This window comes from Moschus berezovskii, chromosome 17 (genome assembly GCF_049115385.1).
Source record: "Moschus berezovskii isolate FMDL1 chromosome 17, NW_MosBer_1.0, whole genome shotgun sequence".
Taxonomy (NCBI): domain Eukaryota; kingdom Metazoa; phylum Chordata; class Mammalia; order Artiodactyla; family Moschidae; genus Moschus; species Moschus berezovskii.
In genome coordinates this window covers 42,306,359-42,325,383 of record NC_142476.1, presented here as the reverse complement: position 1 = coordinate 42,325,383, position 19,025 = coordinate 42,306,359, and the positions used below count along the sequence as shown (strand labels likewise).

Genomic DNA, 19,025 nt, shown 5'->3' with positions numbered 1-19,025 from the left:
TCACCACCATCACCCTCACCATCACCCTCATTATCATCACTGTCTCCTTGGTCTCACTCTGGGCCCTAAGCATGTGCCGGGTACTATTTTAAGTGCTTTGCACAGAGTAACTCACGTTATCACTAACCACGATGCTGTGGCAGGAACTCTTAGCATCTCTAGTTTAAAGGTGAGGAAACCAAGGTCCTAAGACTATAATAAAGTCCTCTGACAGAGTCTTTTTCCTTCTTGGAAGTTCTTTTCACCACCAAATCCTCCCAGCCCCCAGAAAGTTCTGTGGACGGCCCCTCGTGTGTGCTGAGGGGGAAGCTCGGGGGAGGCTGAGTGAAGAAACAGCTGTGGAGTCAGACTGAGCAAAGCCCCCTCTGCCTCTGATCCTCTTTGTGGGTCCAGCCCAAGAACCATAGGAATTGGGGCAGTCTAGGAAGCACTCTCGTGGGCGGGCAGGGTACTCACTCTGGCTACCACGGCAAAGGCTGTACCCTAACTCCCAAGTGTGAGGGTGCAGGGGGTGGCCAGGAGACACAAAGCTCCCCTTCTTCTATGCCATGCCATGGGGTCTCCCAAGGAGGCAAATGACGTGCTGTGTTGGGAAACCAGGGAACTAGTACCAGTTGTGGGCTTGAGGAGTACTGCAGTGACACACTGGGGCCAAAAGGTGCTTATGGAAGAAAAATCACGGGTGTTTAATAAGGAAGTTGGGGTGAGGGACACACGAGTAGCATCTTTTGCACTAACAGGCAGGAAGACGGGACACAGCATGTGACAACCAGTAAAACCAACCAGGGAGGTGGCGGGAGCCTGCCCGGCTGAGGGCCCACCGCTGGTTCCTGGTCCTGGGGACACACACTTCCCATCAGACCCTGAGGACCGTGGACAGCCTGGAGGGGTGGGCGGTCCTGCCCAGTGCCTTGCTGGGCCTCCTCCTGCTGGCTTTTAGTGGAGCAAGCGTGCCGTGTACTGTCTGCAAGGCTTTATGGGGGTGAGCTCGCCTGTCTGAACCCCAGGAAGGTGAGAAGCTGTCTTACAGGGTGACCGTGGGGCCCCAACACTTGCCAAAGACATGACCAAAGTTTGTCACCTCTGCCAGGCTCAGGGACACAGCCATGAGCGCCCAGATGTGGCCTCTGTCCCCCCAGGTCCTGGCCCCAATGTGGCCTGGCTTTGCTCACAAGGGACACAGTCACTGCTGGGGGCACAGGCCTGTCCTCCTCGCCAGATGAGGACTTGGTATTAAGCTGCATCCTGGGACTTGCCAGTCAGTGCCCACCTGGACCTTCCTTCTGGGTGAACTTCTCAAGACACAAGCCTCCCCTAGGGCCGGTCCTGCCTCCCAGAAGCCACACGTGGGCAGACACGGGACGAAGATGCCCATCAGCCCCCCGTGTGCCCACTGGTCCAGACCTTTCCAAGGGCTAATTTGATGTTTTTCTCCACCTTGCCAGTTCCCTTTTATTGTGCCTCTGCATTTCTTGTCCAAAACAGAAATACAAAGGGAGGAAATCTATTCAAAATTCCTCCTCCTCATTTTATTTTTGTAGCTCTCCAGGGTGCCCACGCTTCAGATTCCCTTCCGATAATTATCTGCCCTTTTGGGGCCTTGCTAACCCAGAGCCTGGCGTTCGAGTGGCAAGAAGCAAGCGCCGGACTGGCCATGGCACATGGACATCCTTGGTGACTCTGAGACCCATGAGCTCGGCCGGTCTCCTTGGCACCTGGTCCGAGTCTGGAGAGGTGGACTTTCATTATTGCTTTTTGTCTTTGAATATCTCTCCTTACACTCAGCTAATCCATGATGAACAGCACGTCAGACTCTTTTACGCGATAATTTTCCATCCCTGCAATGCACACATTTCTGTGGCTCATACTCTGAATCTTGGCCATTGCTCAGAGACAACAGAGGCGAGGTTCCAACACACAATAATAAGTCCTGCCTTTTATGACTTAATGTATCAACACTGTACTGGAGAAACAACTTGTTAACTGGGTGAGAAAAGACCATTCGCCAGCACAGCCCTGGCTGACAGGAGTTGTGTCAGCTGGAACGATGGGTCCCATCAGCAGATGGAGAGCTGGTGCTGAAGGTGAGACTGTTCAAAGGAGATGTTATTAAGTGAGAAAATGATGCCCTCATGCCAAATCTGGTAGATTAAGATTCCCATTCCTCCTGGTGCAAATCAATTTGTTATCTTCACAATTTCTCCCCATCTATGCCAGGGGACACTAAGGAGGAATGGCCCAGAATAACAACTCCTTAGTATCACCAAGGGTTTCCCAGGTGGCTCAGTGGTAAAGAATCTGCCTGCCAATGCAGGAGACACCAGAGATGCGAGTTTGATCCCTGGGTTGGAAAGATCCCCTCTAGAAGGGAATGGCAACCTACTCTAGTATTCTTGCCTGGAAAATCCTAGGGACAGAGCAGTCTTGTGGGCTATAGTCCATGGGGTCACAAAGAGTTGGACATAACTTAGCAACTAGGCACACAGAAGCATCGACCTATGAGGATAAGGACAAGCCCATGTGACAAGATGGGGCATTTTTGCCAGAAATGCACAGTGCGAACAGCACAAGAGGCTTATGGAAGCTCATCCGCCACAAGAGGAGTGTCTGACCTGGAGCATTGCAACTGGGCCTCCCCGGGGAACCAGGGACAAAGGACAAAGGCTGTGGAAGCCCCTCTGCACAGGTGACAGGTCTCAGAACATGAGCCATGGGGTGGAGATCTGCTAGAACACAGTCTGCTGTCTCCAGCACCGGGGACAGCGTCCTGCTCACAGTAGGTGCTTGGGAACCATGTGTTGAACCAGGAGCTCCGCGGTATAAAGAATCCGCCTGCCAGTGCAGGAGACAAGGTTCAATCCCCGGGTTGGGAAGATCCCCTGAAGAAGGAAGTGGCAACCCACTCCAGTATTCTTGCCTGAGAAATACCACAGAGAGAGGAGCCTGGAGGGCTATAGTCCACGGGGTTGCAAAGAGTTGGATATAATTGATCGACTAAAACACCACAACCGCTTGTTGAAGGCATGAGTGAGTGAGTGAGTGAGTGAAGGGTGTTTCGAGATGACGCAGAAATGGATAAAGCACCAGTGATTCCCTCAACGAAGCGATCAGGGAAAGTGAGGTTATGTCCCTAAACAAACAGCCTCTGAGATGCAGAAGCCTGACCAAAGCTGCATTCCTGCTGCTCGCCTGGCGTGACACACAGGGCAGCTCTGCTTAATCATCTAGAGTTATCCAGAACTTTCTGGGTGCAGTGTCTGAGGGCAGAGACCGCTGCAGGGTATCATGCTGGCCACTGGTTGCTGAGCTAGAAGTCACTTGTATCTCTCATTGCCACTGGCCAGATGGCTCAGCCTACCTCGGTTCTGGAAGGCACAGTCACACAGGTGGGTGAACAGCACTGATGGAGCCCACAGGAAGGCAGGGGAACCCTGGACCACAAGGAGGTAATAACCTAACTATCGGGAATGCTCCCTGTGAAATGACCACGGTCACCAAAGCATTAGGCCCTTTGCCACTTAGAGTGGTGTCACAGACCAGGAACCATGTAAGCACTTTACTCAACTTAACATTTAATAATGAAAATATCCCACACAGATACTATTTTAAAAAATCATCCATGATATCACCACAAAGAGTGATGCTACTATTTTTGATTATTTCCTTCCAGCCTTTCCATATTATGTACGTCTTTATTTGTGAGTATATATTTTATATAAGATGTGTGTGTGTATAATATACCACTTTCTGAAAACCCTTTTATAAAAAAGTAAGAGCCTTCGTCTTTTCAGAGTTTTGGGTTTATGGGGAAATGAGTGGAAGGTGCAGAATCTTCATGCACCCCGTCTCCTCCCTCATCTCCTCCCATCACCTGCCACTTGCTTCTCCTATTTTTATCATCTTGCATTAGTGTGGCCACTTAGCCAATACCGATACATCATCCGTTCAAGTCCCTGATTGTCACCAGAGTTCACTCTTGCTCTTGTGCAGCTGCGGGTTTGGATAAATCCATGATGGTATCCTACAGCACCACTGCCCTGAAAACCCTCTGTGCTCCCATATTCATCCCACTCTCCCACTAACCCACCAATCTTTCACTGTTTCCATAGTTTTGCCTTTTCCAGAATTTCATGGAGTTGGAACGGTACCGCATGTAGCCTTTTCAGAGTGGCTTCTTTCACTTAATACTATGCATTTAGAGTTCCTCCATGTCCTTCCGTGGCTTAGGAGCAAAGCTCTCGTTAATGCTGGTATCCCAGTGCCTCTTTCAGGGACGTGTTTATCCTGCCCACCTTCGTCAGCCTCACGACCCATCAGTCAACGTCAACCAGAGGAAGCCTGGCTGGTTCTTCAGTCTCCTTCCCAGATGCAGGGCTCTGGAATTCCTACCAGCAAAGCGACCTGGGACATCTCCCACAACCAGCCTGGCATCGCATTCCCCTGGCAACTTGCACCGAGCCTCCTTCTGAGGACCAGAGAGTCATTCTCAAGGGTTACGAGCCTCCAAGGGATCTGTGGAAAGCGGGGGTAGGGAACTGCCCCCATGAGACAGGCTGCACAAGGGCAGTGGGCTGGGCTTTGTTTTTTCTTCTGAGCTTTGCCACAGGCTCCATTCTGTTTCCACATACCTCAAGTCATTCTCTCTGCTTCAGCCTGAGCCTGGGAACTGGCCCTGTGTCAGCCCCAGGGCCACCTCCTCCAGGAAGCCTGCTGCCGTAAACGCATTACTCTCCCACCCCTCTACTGTGGCTGCACCCCTCCAGTGGGAGGAAGAGAGCACTTGCCCATCCTGCGTGGTTGGCCTCAGCAGGTATGAGCGGGAGCGGCCGTGGACTCTGTCTGAGCCCGGACATGATGTTTACATGCATCGCCTCCCCCCTCTCTCCTGCCGTCATCACAAGAGCAACACGCTCCGTGAACCCCACTGGACAAGAAGGAAACTGGACCCAGCCATCAGCTTGGAACCAAACCCAGCCAAGCTCCGCCTAGGTTAGCCAACTTGCATGTGGGTGAGGGTCACCGAGCGCTGGGTTAAGGGTTTGGGGTGGTTTGTTACACAGTGCCATTGTGCAATAGCTGACTGATAAACCAACTTCAATTACTCCAGCCCAACCCACTCTTGCCTTTCTCTGAGTTCATTCATATTTGGTGGTTTAGTCGCTAAGTTGAGTCCAACTCTTGAGATCCCATGGAATGTAGCCCGCCAGGCTCCTCTGTCCATAGGATTATCCAGGCAAGAATACTAGAGTGGGTTTCCATTTCCTTCTCCAGGGTATCTTCCCAAGCCAGGGGTGAAACCTGGGTCTCCGGCATTGCAGGCAGATTCTTTACCAACTGAGCTATGAGGGAAGCCCTTCACTTATATTTATCCAAACCCAGTTCCTGAAGGTGTGTCTAGATGAGCTGTGTCTTCATGTCTGGAGGGCAATACACACTATAACATGAGACCTGGGGATACCTACTTTGGGGTCATGTGGCTGATCCTGGAAAATCCCTGGCTTCTCTACTGAATCCTCTGGCCCTAGGCAACTGACAAACTTTCTGCAACTTAATCTTCTATGCAGTGAAGTGGGAGTAATAGTAGCTGGGAGAGACTGGGGTAGATGCGTGGATGTGTGTAAAGAGCCTGGCAGGCTGACAACAGGGACCACGACAGTGGCCAGAACAGCAGCAGTGCCCGGGTCCCGGGGCTTGTGGTGGGAGGCGCAGCCTCGCTGGGGTCAAGCGAGGCTCAAATTCCACTTTCCCTCTCATGTGTCTGCTGTCCTTCTTCCCCAACACCCATCCTGAACCCCCAACACATCAGCACAAGGCACCGTCAGCTCACAGCAACATGAGCCCAGAAGCTGCCGAGGGAGCGGGGCAGAGCCCGTGAGCTCAGGACTAGGTGCTGACCAGCCGCACAGGACTCTCCCCCCGGGCACCCACCTGTCCTTCAGCCACTTGTGCCTCACACAGACCTATGTCTCACATACCTATGCCCCACACACCTGTGTCACCCAGACACAGGGAGGCAGCATCGCATCTCACAGAAGTCATGAGTGGCGGTGAACTGAGAGCTCGGTGGACCTGCCACATCCCCAGGCCCGTGGAAGCAGGCGGCTTCTCAGGGCGGGGTTGGGGGTGGGGTAGGACACAGCCTTCCCCACAGTTACCACCTGCCAAGCGAGCCTCAGAGACCCCCACACGCCAACCCCGTGGGAGGACGAGGCCCTCCTCGCCTAGCTAAGTCCTGGGCCAAGAGAAGAAAGGGAAGTCTCTTTGGCCCAGGAGCCGCCCAGGGCCCTGCCTGGAAACCACGTGCCCACAGGCCCTGAGACCTTCACAGTGACACTATCAGAGGCACAAGGGGACCTCAGGAAACTGGCCCTCCCCGGAGGCCTGGCACACCCCAGGGAGAAGTGACACACAGCTCAAGGCAACCAGCCGTGGGAGGGGCCCCAGGGTTCGCAGCACCCGCCCTGCCACCCTTTACCCTGGAGAGGGACAGGCCATCTTGACAGTCAGTGTGTGTAAAACCAGAAGTCAGCCTTACACTCGGACCGATAACAAGGGCACTGAGGCGCTGCTGGCGGGTCTGTGGAGCAAAGGTGAGGCTGGAGGCTTCCCCGTGCCACGGGTAGAGGACACGCCCTGGAGCCAGCAACAGCCACGGGCACACATGTGTCTGCCTTCAAAGCAGAAGACGCTGAGCAGGCCTCAAGCTGATATATTTTTCTCTCCTAATAGCACGGCACAATTTAATTAACTCACCATTGCACCCACCTGAACGTGATGGAGTTATCGACACCACCATCTGGCTCGTATAAAGCCGGTAATGTGGACAGTAAATCCTCTTCATCGCCCGCTACCAGCAAAGCCGACCCCTCCCAGCCACCTTCCCCCGGGCTGTCCGGCACGGGCTTCCAGGGTACCCTAAGATGCCAGTGTGGTTCCCAGGGGAGCAAAGAGACCTCTGACCTGCTGCAGGTGGTGTTGTCACCATCTCAGAGGCAGGTGTCTGCTATGGGGCCCAGCCCCCTGGTGCCCCAGCCGGGGCCATCCAGGGCCGAATGGCCCCCTTGTCCCACGCCAGCCACAACGGCCACAGGACCCACTGTCCATTCAGCAGGCCTGGCTCTGCCCAGAGCTCTGCCCATTCGCTTTCTTCTCAACACCCAGGCCACGCAGGGTGCTAGAGACTGTGACTATCATCTCCCGGTTTACAGAGGAGGAAACAGAAATGCAGAAGTTCAAGGCCTAGGGTCACAGCATCCAGGGCAGAGCCAGGTGTGACGGATCCAGCCCAGCCTCCTCAGGTCTCCAGTGAGAAGGAGAGGGGCCTTTTTCTACTTTACAGGTAAAGCCCATTTTCAAGTTCTGAATTTGTCCTTTGAAATCGGTGACACTTTATCTGTCTTGCTTTGAGGTTTGAGCAGAGTGTCAGCAGGGTGAGGGAAGGGCCTGACCACAGAGAGGAGTCCTCACGTCACCAGCTCCCAAGGAGGGCGTTCTGCCTGCTGGGCTCTGGGCCACTCATGCCCACCTCCCTCCTCTAGGACCTCCATCCCAAGCTGCAGTCCAGAAGCCTTTCAGCAGGTTTCACAAGGGCTGCTTCTTTAGGAGAAGCATTTTTCTTTAGGAGAAAGAAAATCGGGTTCCGTGCTTTCTCAGCAGCAAAAAAGAAGAAACACATACTTCTCGTTCCTCCCCCTGCCCCAGGCAAGGTCCTCAGGGTGGAGTGGGTCTGTCTGAACAACTTCCCCTCCCTCCGCCTGCTCTGAGCCCCTGTCCCCCAAGCTGACGGCCAGTCCAGCTAAGATGAAGCATTCCTCAGACACGCAGGTCTGCAGCAGGTGATAAACTACTGGGAAGGAAATATAATATTTTCATCTCTTCCCAGCTTGAGCTGATGGTTTAAGCTGCTTTCAGGTACCCCTTGGAGGGAAGGGTAAGTAAGATCAGCCCAACTGTTGGGGGGACAGAAGACAAAAACTCACGTTTATAGCATCGGCACCCAGCCTAGACCTGCCTGTAACTCAGCCTCACCTCCCTACTGCTGTTGGCCCATTAATCACCCTTATCTGCTTGGGGTGGGAAGGGGCCACAGAACCACCGCCATTCCCGCCCCCACAACCCCCGCCAGAGGCCAAGTTCAGGTGCTGTGAGGTGGCCAGAGGGCAGAGTCCACTGGGGCCACTGAGGTGGAGGCTTTCAGGTTGTGGCCCCTCCCTCAGGCTAGATTTTCTGCCCTGCCCCGGGCACCAGAGACATGCCTAAGGGCCTCTTCAGATAAGCCTCTACAGTCGTGAAAAACAGAGGCCTCCAGGAGGGGCCGGGGGAGGGGCAAGAGCCAGACCTGGGGCTGGTCCCCAGCGGCTGAGGGTCCCCAAGGCCACCAGCCCGGAGCCGCCTTCGCGGGAAGGGGACCAGTGGGGGCGGGGCTTTCCGACTTTCTGCGTCTTGGCCCCATTACACCTCTCCACTCTGCAGCCTTTGATTCAGCAAAATCAAGGATGCAAACTTCTTAGGAGTACTTAGTTTCCATGGCAACCGAAGCTGACCTCAACATTATTGTTCTCAAGAGGGGACTGACTTTACTATATGTTCATTCACTGAATTAATGGACTCCCGGCCCTTTTATCAGCAGCCCCCCGACAAAGGAAAAGGAGGCCTGTCTCCGAAGGGCTTTCAGCCACTGTCCGGCCTTTGTCCGGGGCTTTGCTGGAACGAAGTGAGTCTATTCAGCCTGAGATTATCAAAATCAACTTGGAGCTGTCTCCGTGGCAGCTAAACACACTTTGATTTCATAAAGACATAACCGATCCCACATGCAAATTATTAATTGTGAGCCCAGGCTACTTAGGGCTTGGGACTTAGCTGGAATTTTTTTCAGGAAGAACTTGCATAGTAGGTAAACAGCGACTGAATTCTAGCACCTGGGTGGCTCCTAGGTGTTGCGGTCTGGGGTGGGGGGTGGGGGTAAAGAGGAAAAGAAAGGATTTCTGAAAGTAACCTTGCTGGCACAGGCAAAGCCTGCTTGCTCTAGTCCCAGTAAGACCGGCTGACCGGACGCATGCTCCCCGACCCCTTGTCCTGGAGCCTCAGGGCTGACTGGTCTCCCCATCTTTTGTTCCAGCCACAATCCTTCCCTCCCCACTTGCCTTCCTCACCCTCCAGCCACCTGGAAAATACCTCAGCTTCCTCCAGGGGATAAACAACGCAAAGGGAATAAACCACATAGAGGGTCGCAGATCACAAACACCTGGACAGTTTGTGTGCTGGACTCAGACCGCCGAGGCACAGCCTGGTGGCAGCCTGGTTGAGACCTGGGGTGTGCAGCCTTCTCGACTAATTGCTGCATAAGACACTTGGCAGCTGCCTGTCCATCTCCACTCCCACCTAGTCTTCCTGGCTCCTGGTCATCTTTATTAGTCCCCAGCTTCCCTGGGGAGGGACCCAGGAGACCTCGGGATGCCCATTACCAGAGGCTTTTTGCCTGGGCCAGGTTGTAGAAAACACAAATGTACAACAGCCCAGTGGGACAGGCCAAGGTCCTCACGTCCAAATAATCATCTCGGGAATTATCGTAATTATCAATCAATCACCCTATTGGAGAACGCCAAGCTGGTCTATCGGATGACTTTTATGACCTGTAGCATTTTGTGCGGAATAACAGGGAGAGATTTATGGACTCATCACAGTCCCACTCCCATACCAGGGCTTTATTAGCTCAATTTATTTTTGACTTTCCCTCCAAGCCTCGAGCTCCCCACCCCTGGCCCAGCTCGCTGGCTGAGGTGACTCCAAACTGCAATGCCTCTGGAGATGCACCTGTCCTGGTTCAGACCTCAGCCCCACGGATGCGAATTCCTGATTCATTTATTTATTTTGGAGAGGCAGGGGGGCAGTGTGGGTAGAGAAGCAGGGGAGAAGAAAACACAAAAATTAAAAAAAGAAAAAGGTCATTTTCCTCTGCATTTTCTGCCTGTTGTACTGTATTAACATGTCCTTCCTTTTCAAGATGGTCAAAGAAAACAAGATAAAGCGAGACAATGGGGCGGCCACTGGGGGCCTGGTGTTTCCCCCTTTCGTATCACCAAAGAGATTGAATCAAAATTCTTTCAGCTGATACCATCTCCCCGGGTGGACTACACTCTTGTTAACGGATAAATTCAAGCCCTCCAGAAAGTCAAAGAATAAATTTAAGCCTTTTGCCAAATGTCTATCCTATTGGATTTTGATAAGACGGCCACTGAGTCTTAATAATGTCTTCCATCCATTTTCAGCGGGCCCTTAACACAGCTCTTTATTTGTCCCCAAAGCCTCTTCGCCAGGCCTTTTTATTCCAGGCTCTGGCAGGCTCTCCAGGGAGCCAGGCGCCCCCAGTGATGGATGGACAGCTCCTAGATTATCTCCCGCAGATGTTTGCTCTCCAGGAGCCCCGGGCTTTCCCTCTAAGTAAACAGAGACTAAATAGAGTCAGCTGCAGCCAGCAGTCCCAGAGGTCCCGGCCTGAGGCTAGAAAAGGCGATGCTACTGGACCTGCAGCCAAAGTGACTTTTGGAGGGAAGTGCGTGAGCATCCAGAACGCACACCTGGGATGAGTGTGGGGCGGCCAGGCACCCAATGGAGCAGAAGCGCTTGGGCGTGGAGCACACGGGAGGCTGGGACGCAGGGAACTCGTGGGCGCTGGAAAGAGGATGTGAGAGTGTGAAGATGGGGGGAGGAAGGGAGAGGGAGCGGCGGCACCACAGGGGGCTGCAGCGGGGACAGAGGGACACAGACCAGCACGGGCTGGGGATGGAGGCGACCTGAGGGAGGGGTGCAGGAGGGTTCTCAGGGCGGGGCCAAGCCTGGTGCCAGCTCCCAGGCTGCAGCCGCTATCTCTCCAATGTGAGCCCAGCTCTGCACCAGAGATCCTGGGTTCGAATCCCACCTCCCCTGCGGATATAGGCACCACCAGCCTCCCTGGGCCTGGATTTTGTCCCCTGTAAACTCTGAACAGGTAGAGTCCACAGCCTCTTCAGCATCCTGGTTCTTTAATACCAAGAATTTATAACCACCGCTTCCTACAAAACATCACCCTTTCTGCATCTCTTGTGTCAAGCCACTAATTGAATTAATTAGCCTTAGTTACGTTTCACTGAGAGTTTCCCTGGTGGCTCAGACAGTAAAGAATCTGCCTGCAATGCAGGAAACCTAGGTTTGATCCCTGAGTCAAGAAGATCCCCTGGTGAAGGGAATGGCTACCCACTCCAGTGTTCTTGCCTGAAGAATCCCATGGACAGAGGAGCCTGGCAGGCTACAGTCCATGGGGTTCCATGATGCTGATAATGAGCAGAAAGTGTGGTTCAGTGAATCTTAAAGTTGGAATAAGTGATGCTCAGAGGTGTCAGCTGACCAACCCCAGGCTGTATAGCCTCAGCGCTTCCCTGAAGGACCTTAACGTCCCCAGATGTGTGTGTCTTTGGAGGATGAGAAGCCCTGTTCAGCCAGACACCAAAATCCTAAACTATAAGACTGATAAATGCGGTCTATCTCCTATCACCAAGGAATACCTAAATTAATCCTTAGCGCACTGAGGCGTGTACAGTCCTCTCATGTAACAAGCACGTGTGCGTCTCCAAAGCTGTAAGGGACACAGCTGTGACCTTCCATTTGGGAAGAAGGTCAAGAGAAGGCTGCACTGACTGTCCTCCGGCCCCCGCTGCGGCACCCCAGCTGCCTTCGCACCTGAGACTCTCCCAGCACCTCCTTCCCTCCCTCCCTCTCTGGGAAGTAACCAAATGGCTCCAGACACCAGGTTAAGTTTTCGATCATCAACCAACGTGACCCAGGGCGCCCACCCCATCACACTTGATGCCCCAAATGCCTCACACTAAGTTTAGTGTGAGGATGGGAGAGTTTGGGGATTCAGAGGAGCGCTTCTCTGTGAGGGCAGGGGTATCTGGGGAGGTGGACAAAGCCTTAGGGCGGAGCCTCAGGGGCTGGGGATGGGAGAGCGGCTCTCAGAGCAAACATGGCCCCCAGTCCCTACGGCTCTGCTGCCCGGCACTGGCCTCTCCCAGCTGCTGTAGCTGCCATGGGGGTCTGATCTGGTTCCGTGGGCACCCTTCCGATGGGCCTTACAAAGGTCTGCATCTGAAGGGAGGCTGTGCCAAGCTGGACAGTTGTGAGTTGGTCCCTGGCTGGAGGGCACTTGTGCCCACTCCGTGTGGAGCTCTTGGAAGGACGTCTGGGCCACAGTATCCAAGGCCTGCCCTCCGTCGTTTGTTTGTAAAATGGAAAGGCCATGTTGGAGACAGCAACACCTCAGAGGATAGAGGACGCATCCCTTCCTCCTCACGACCTTAACCTTAGACCCCACCTTTTGATCTTCTGCCTTGAAGCTTGCCCCCAGGCCAGAGAACCAACTGCCTGACCCACCTCTCACTTCCCGCCCTGTGTGAGCTCCTTCTTAGCGGGGAAGATCAAGGTTCCATGTTCCTTTTAGTAGTTGAGAGAGGAGCTGACTATGGTTCCTCTGCGTGGGGGGTGGAAGCACCTCAATTCTCTTAAACGCTGTGAAAGGCACAAGGAAGCTGCTCAAGTTGCTCTGGCCACCTCCTCCTTTAAGAAAACAGAGTTCACTCCCAGGGTCAGGGTGGGGGGTGGGGGAGGGAGAGGGACACGGCTGGGATTCACTTTGGGGCCTGCGGATGCATTTCCAGGAAGAGAGGCCTCAGGCCCCCGAGCAGTGGACAGGGAGAGGACACTCTGTCCCAGCTCTGCTCAGACATAATGTCCCCCCGGGCCAGACACAGACGCACTTATGGAGACAAATGAGGCCGAAGGTCACCCCTGCCAGAGGTCACCTCAGGGTCAGACCACATCCCCCATCACATGGTTTTTCTCTGAAATCAATGTCTCTGGGGTTGACCCTGGTGAGAAGGGAAGGCCTCAGCTCTTAGGGCTCAGTTCCCCGGGATGGCGGGTCCCCCAGTTGCCCCGACCCTAACCAGCCAGCCAGACTCAGGACGAAAGTTAGAGATCGGCGGAACCAGCAAATTGCTTTCTTGTCACTTCCAGACCCAAAGAGGACTTTTCATGATGACAGGAATGTATGCTCAGGCAGTGTTTTTGGATCCTCCTGGGAGAGGGGACAGCACCTCATGAGCATAGCTCGGCGATTCTGACACTAAGAAAACAGCCCCTGACAGCAGCCGGGTAGCCTTGTGCTGACCCATCGCCCCAGACGCCCGCGCTGTGCTTCCTGACACGGTCTGGGTACCCTGGACTCTTAGCTTGGTCTGTACGATGCTTTGAAGTCAAGATGCCAGGAGAGAAAAGGCTATTTTAATGCTACTGGGAAACCCAAAGACTGCATCAGCTGCCTCATGTGTTTATATGTGTGTTTGTGTGTCTGTGTATTGTGTGCATGTCTGTGTCTGTACAAGTGTGTGTCTCTGTGTTTGCGTGTGTGCATGTGTCTCTCTGCGTGGATGTGTGTACATGTCTATACTCATGCATGGATGGCCCAAATTCTCTAGATGCTGAAGTCCAGCTGACAAATGGCTTCTGGGTTTTGGGGTGATTTCTGCACCCCTCCCCTCTGCTGTCTGCCTAGCAGGCACATGCAGGAACGTGCCTGCCTATGGGTGCCTGCTTCCCTCTGAGCGGGGGGTGTTTTCCTGGGCCTGGCCCACTCTCTGGGCCTTTCAGATCTTGTGTTTGTCAACCGGCTGTTACCCATCACCAGGGGATAATGCCCACATTGACACTTTTTCTGTCGCCTGACGCTTTGCTTACTCAACATGGTGCCTGAGCCATCTTCGGAGACTGAGTACAGGGAAAGGCTTTGTTGAATCTGCAGCCAATTGTGCTTTGCTTCTCTATAATTTTTTTATGTGAGTATCCAGCGAAGATATTTAAATAAACACAATCTGCATTTATTTCATTTCTATGAGACTGACTGGCCCAAAGCATTCCAACATGTACAGGGCTTGCCTCGGTTCTCCAGAACCAGGTTGGTTCCATGAACTGAGCTGCTACCTGCTGCACCATGAAAACCAGCATCCGTTTTGATCCCTGGGAAATCACGCGCTCAACCAACCGCAGATGGCCTCGCACTCGGGAGCTCAGGCTCAACCAGACCGCAGGCTCAACGGGAGCGCAGGCTTGACAGGAGGGGAGAAGGCACAGAACCAGCTTGCCTACCTTTTGGATGCAGCCCTCCTGCGATGACACCTCTGCATCCGTCAGCATTTGCTGCAAAACAATTTGGAAAAGGGTTGTTAATTTCCGACCAAGCACGGTCCTTGAGCTACAGTGGGTTATCCTTACGCGAGCAGAGAGAGCAAGCTCTGAAATAATAGGGGTAAGGTGGGTGGCTTCTCCGTAATAAGAGAACTGGGGTCCTCCCCGATCACAGGGAGGAGCCACACTGTGGAGCTCACTGTGGTGATTGGGTACAGACTGCATGTGTGGTTAGGGGCACTGCAGTGTTTGAAATGGGTAAGGGTCTCCTTCCTTGTTTCTTGGGGTGAGCCCCTACTCCAGCAGTGGGCAGTGGCAGCAGCAGGAAGTCTTCCCTCCTCCCACCACCATCCTGCCCATGGACATGGGCTTAGGGCATCGAGGAAAGTGCCAGCCACCCTGCAACGGCTTCGACTTGGAGCTTTCCTTGGCTCAGCTCTGAAGAGTTGTAGCGTTTTGCCTGGCTGGCATCTCCTCCTCAAAACCACCCAGTTCCACTCCAGAGGGTGATGTTTCAGTGACGGGTCCCAGAGCCCTTTCTAAGCTATGCAAACTGACAAATTAGCAGCATCAACGGGATTTTCCCTTTTGGATCACAAGTACTCTGCACAAACACGTATATAAATTTGTGTTGTCGTTTCCATAAGAATAGAAACCAAGATGGAAACCAGTATTTGGAGAATAAGAAGAGAAATGGGGTCAAACCCAGGAGTTTTGTTCCCCCTCCCCTTATAATGACACCATTGCTTCTTGAATGACAAGCTCAGAGCAGGGTGCCCGCCAGTGCCCATGCAGGTCAGGCCAGAGGACCAGGACACTCCGTTCCAAACGCTGCCAGGTCTGCCCAGACTCAGCTGTAATAACAATAAGTCTTATTTTTAAATGTTGAGCATTCTAACCAATTGGGGATTTTATGTTTCTTTTAATAGATTCTGAAATTGTGGTTTGGAATGCGACTAGGAGTGAAAACAGAGAATGAGGCAGAAGAGGCAGACACAGACACACCGGGAAAGTCTCTCCAGGAGGGCCAGCGAGAGGTCAGGTACCTAGGTGCTCAGGCCCTACTGGACCCGGGTGGACAGGCCCCGGGGGAGACGAGCTAGCTTCAGACCTGGGGGCTTAGCTCTGCCAGCAGACAGGCCAGTGAGGCAGTCCTCTTGTCTGTCTGCTTTTCACTCCCAAATTCAGAGCCAAGAAGGGTGGCTGGAGCCCGGTCAGCCCCAGGACAGGAGGAGAGAGGCAGACCGCCTGGGTCCCAGGAAAGCCTGTGTTGTCCAGGAAGAGGCTGTGCTCCCCAGGGAAGGAGAAGGACCACTCTCCTCCTCCGGGTTGCTCAGGCCTGCACCCCACCTGGAGACCCTTGTCAACATCACGCAGAACTGAAGGTCCCAGCACAGGCCCCGAGTCCTGCAGTTCACCCACTTGCCCCTTATGACAGGGTGGCTTGAATCAGAGGGAGAAACACTGTGTGTTAATTTTTCTAAGCCTCACCGTCTCCAGGGCCCAGGACAAAAATCCGGAAGGGGCCACCCATCCAAGCGACTCCCCTTCCCAGGTCCTGTCCCCTTGTGAAGGACAAAGCAAGTCCCCACCCAAAGCCCGCCATGGAGGAGCCCGAGCCTGAAGACCTGGCGACGCCACTACTCGTTGCCTTGCTGCTGCGACCCCTCCCAGGGAAGGGGCCTTGGGGACCTCCTGCAGAGACGCCCAGCAAGCATGCTGACCACCAGGCCACTGTCCTGGGGACACTGAGGAGCTGAACTTCTCAGCCGGGCCCAGCTTATGGCACTGCCACAGTCGCTATTGATTTGGGGGGCAGCTGGAAATCGGAGGCTGCTTTTGGGAGACAAGAGTGTTCATAGTGGTTCCTGCCCATGGCTCGAGGGCCTGTGCTGGTGGCAAAACTCCAGGCTGGGGGTACAGAAGTGGGTATTCCAATGGTACCATCCCTGAAGGTCAAGATGCCAGTGCAACACGTGGAGCAAGAGAGACTGGACAGAGGAGGCTCTCAGTGCAGGGCCAGGCTGGTGGGACCAGGCAGATGAGGGTTTTTCTGCTGCTCCTTGGGGCCTGGCCCCGGGCTCCCCTTGGACAGGCCCAGCTTGGGGTGCTTTGGCTGCAGAATGGAGCCCCATCCAACCGTGTGATGCAAAGAGAGCTGGGGGCGTTAAGCCCAAACTGGCTGACACTCCCATACAGAGGAAGTCATCCTCCTGCCAGGAGATCTGAGTGGGTCCCAGGACCATCCTGTCCCGGCAACTTCTCTCTGCCTCCTGCTCCCCGTGATGTGACGACCACCTTGGCAGGTATGACCACCATCACCCCTGCTCTTCACTGACTCGCTGACCTTGGGTGAAAGTCTGCCCCACGCACCCCTTCTGGAGCCTCTGTCCCAGCCTTCTCGCTGCCAAGTCCGCCGCTTTGCTGAAAACCCTCTTTATTTTGCTTGCCGAGCCCTCGGCACAGGCACTGCTGGCCAGCCGGCTATTGGCAGTGGTGGTCTCTGCGCTCAAGCCCGTCTCCGCACCAGCAGAAGTATTAGGTGTGTTTTGATTAAGCAGTTTAGCCAAAAAAGTGAGGTTTGACCTGGAGCATTTGCTCCTCTCAAGGATCTCGGTGCCAGGACTGAGCTAAGTGGGGTTGCTCAAAGCATCTTTTTTTGACTCTTAAAATAAATAGCCTCTGTTCTCTGAAAAGTCAGCCCAGAGGAGACACACATACACAGACATCCATATGCTCACAGCTCTGGAGTTCTGGCGTGTCCCCTGAGGGGGCTAGGCTTTCTGCTCGGTGTCACAAACGAATCCCAGAAGGTTTCTCTCCCTTCGAAATAGTCTGTTATTAAAGTATCTGAAAACGTATACACAGGAGGAAACCCAGATGGAGCTCCGAACACGTGGCTTCCAAAACCAGAGAGAAGCAGATGAAGTGGCCCCACCTCCGGTCCAGCCTGTGGTCCAAGAGGTCATCAAGTGTTCTCACTTATTGACTCTTTCTCCTGGCTTTGAAGCCCAGGCCTCTCTACCCTGTTCCTCTCTGTCCAGTGCTAAAGCCACATTTCTATCCAAAGAGATGTGTCTGTGTCTAGAAGTGGCTAAAAGTTGATTACAAGGCCCCTCCCCTTGAAGGGGCCTCTGTGGGCTGGGCTAGGGCCGACTGTGCAGGTCATTGCTGTCCTGGGAGGCTGGGCAGGGGCCCCAGGGGTTGATGGAAGGAGCCCCCTCCCATGCTGGCCTGGCCCTGAGCCTCACTCTGCCACCCTCCCGGAGACTGGGGGATACATTCCAGGCAGACAGGTCAAGCCCGAAGTTGGTGATCACCAGTCCCAACCCGTGGTGAGCTGCTTTGGACCACACATGGCCTCCCATCATAGAAAGGTTTTAGACCAACTAAGCAGTGCCCTCGAACGGACTCAATGAACTGCCGATCAGAATCCATCAAACCGCCCAGTTGTCAGCTCATCTTAATCCCTGCAAAGAACACCCACAGCCTCACGTGTGCATCCTCCCTTCCTGGGAAGACGAGCTTCTTCAAGAACAATTCTCAGGCTGAGTTTTCTGGCCAAGTCCAAGTCCAAGTCCAAGTCCTACCACGATGGCCACATTCCCTGGTGTAAATGCCTCAGTGGCCGGCGCTGGGCTGTAGCGGTGACTGGAGGACAGTGCAGGCAGTCCTTCTGGGAGCCTCGGGTAGGGGTTCTGCAGGGGTTGCTGCCCGGGTGCCTCCAAGGCGGCTCCCCCGTCCTGCTCACGATAGCCCCATCTGGGTGCAAGCCGGGGTTACCCTGGCTTTAGAGATAGGAGACAGAATCTTGGAAGTTAGAGTGACAAGGCAAAGGTCAAAGAGCTGCTGGGGTGCTGGCGGCCACGACCGAGTCTGGCTTCCTGAATCCGGAGGAACAGCCTGGGAGGCTGCCGGGTGGTGTGTTGGGTGGAAGGGAGTCACATGCTGACCCTTCCGACCGGAGTCACACCTGAACCCTGGCCAGAAGCTCGCAGGAGCAACCCCCCCCCCGACGGTGTGGCCTGGGTGGTGTCCTGCTGGCAGTGCCCCCGGGAACCATCAGGGCAGTTAGTCACCGGCCAGCCCACTCTGGCTCCCAGAGCAAAGGCTCCAACGGTGTTGACACAAACTCTTGAGCTCTCAACTGGGAGCGGGTCATATTTATTTATTTTTTGCATTAAAAAAAAAAAAAGGAAAAAAAAAAAAACTCCGCTTGGCCGTGTTTGAGCTACAGAAATGATTTTTTTGAAAGGCGCCTTGGACACTGTTTTTCGCTTTTATGGCTAAACAGATACTTCTCAGTTCTTTCAAGTGAGATCCTACCCAATGAATGGAGACTCTCTCTTTACTCCTAAGAAAAATATTTACACAGTCAAGTACAGCACGAAAAAGGACCCAGGCTCCTTCAGAGGGGCCGGCCCGAAACGCGTATAGGTCTCCTCTGCACGCTGTTTACATTCCCAGCCCTGCATCTCCACCCTCCCCTCCCCTCCCAGGAGGCATTTCCCAAGCCTCCTGCTCAGGACCCTGAAGTCGGGGTACTGGGAGCCCCCCATCCCTGGGTCAGACAGGAGGAACCAGCCCAGCTTGAGTGATAGTCAAGTCCCACCTTGTCTGCTTTCTCTGTTGGCCAACAAAAAACCCAGGCTCTGTGCAAGGGCTTTAGCTAGACTCACCCCAATTTCCCTAGAATCCCCACTCCCAGGCCAGCCAGGAGTGGGGGCCTCTGTCTCGACCCCTGTGGAGTGGCAAGGCCTCATCAGCACGAGTCTGGGGCAGACGGCTCCTCCTGGCCCGCATAGCCC

At 54.1% G+C, this 19,025-nt stretch overlaps 1 protein-coding gene across 5 annotated transcripts in view; it reads right to left on the bottom strand.

The window, feature by feature from the left end:
- PRDM16 (PR/SET domain 16) overlaps positions 1–19,025 on the bottom strand; it is a 338,380-nt gene that overhangs the window by 162,935 nt on the left and 156,420 nt on the right. For all 5 annotated transcript variants that reach the window (XM_055419408.2, XM_055419405.2, XM_055419412.2 and 2 more), the window contains exon 3: positions 14,179–14,229. In XM_055419408.2, the coding sequence (XP_055275383.2) occupies positions 14,179–14,229 (51 nt within the window). The remainder of the gene's footprint in view (positions 1–14,178; positions 14,230–19,025) is intronic.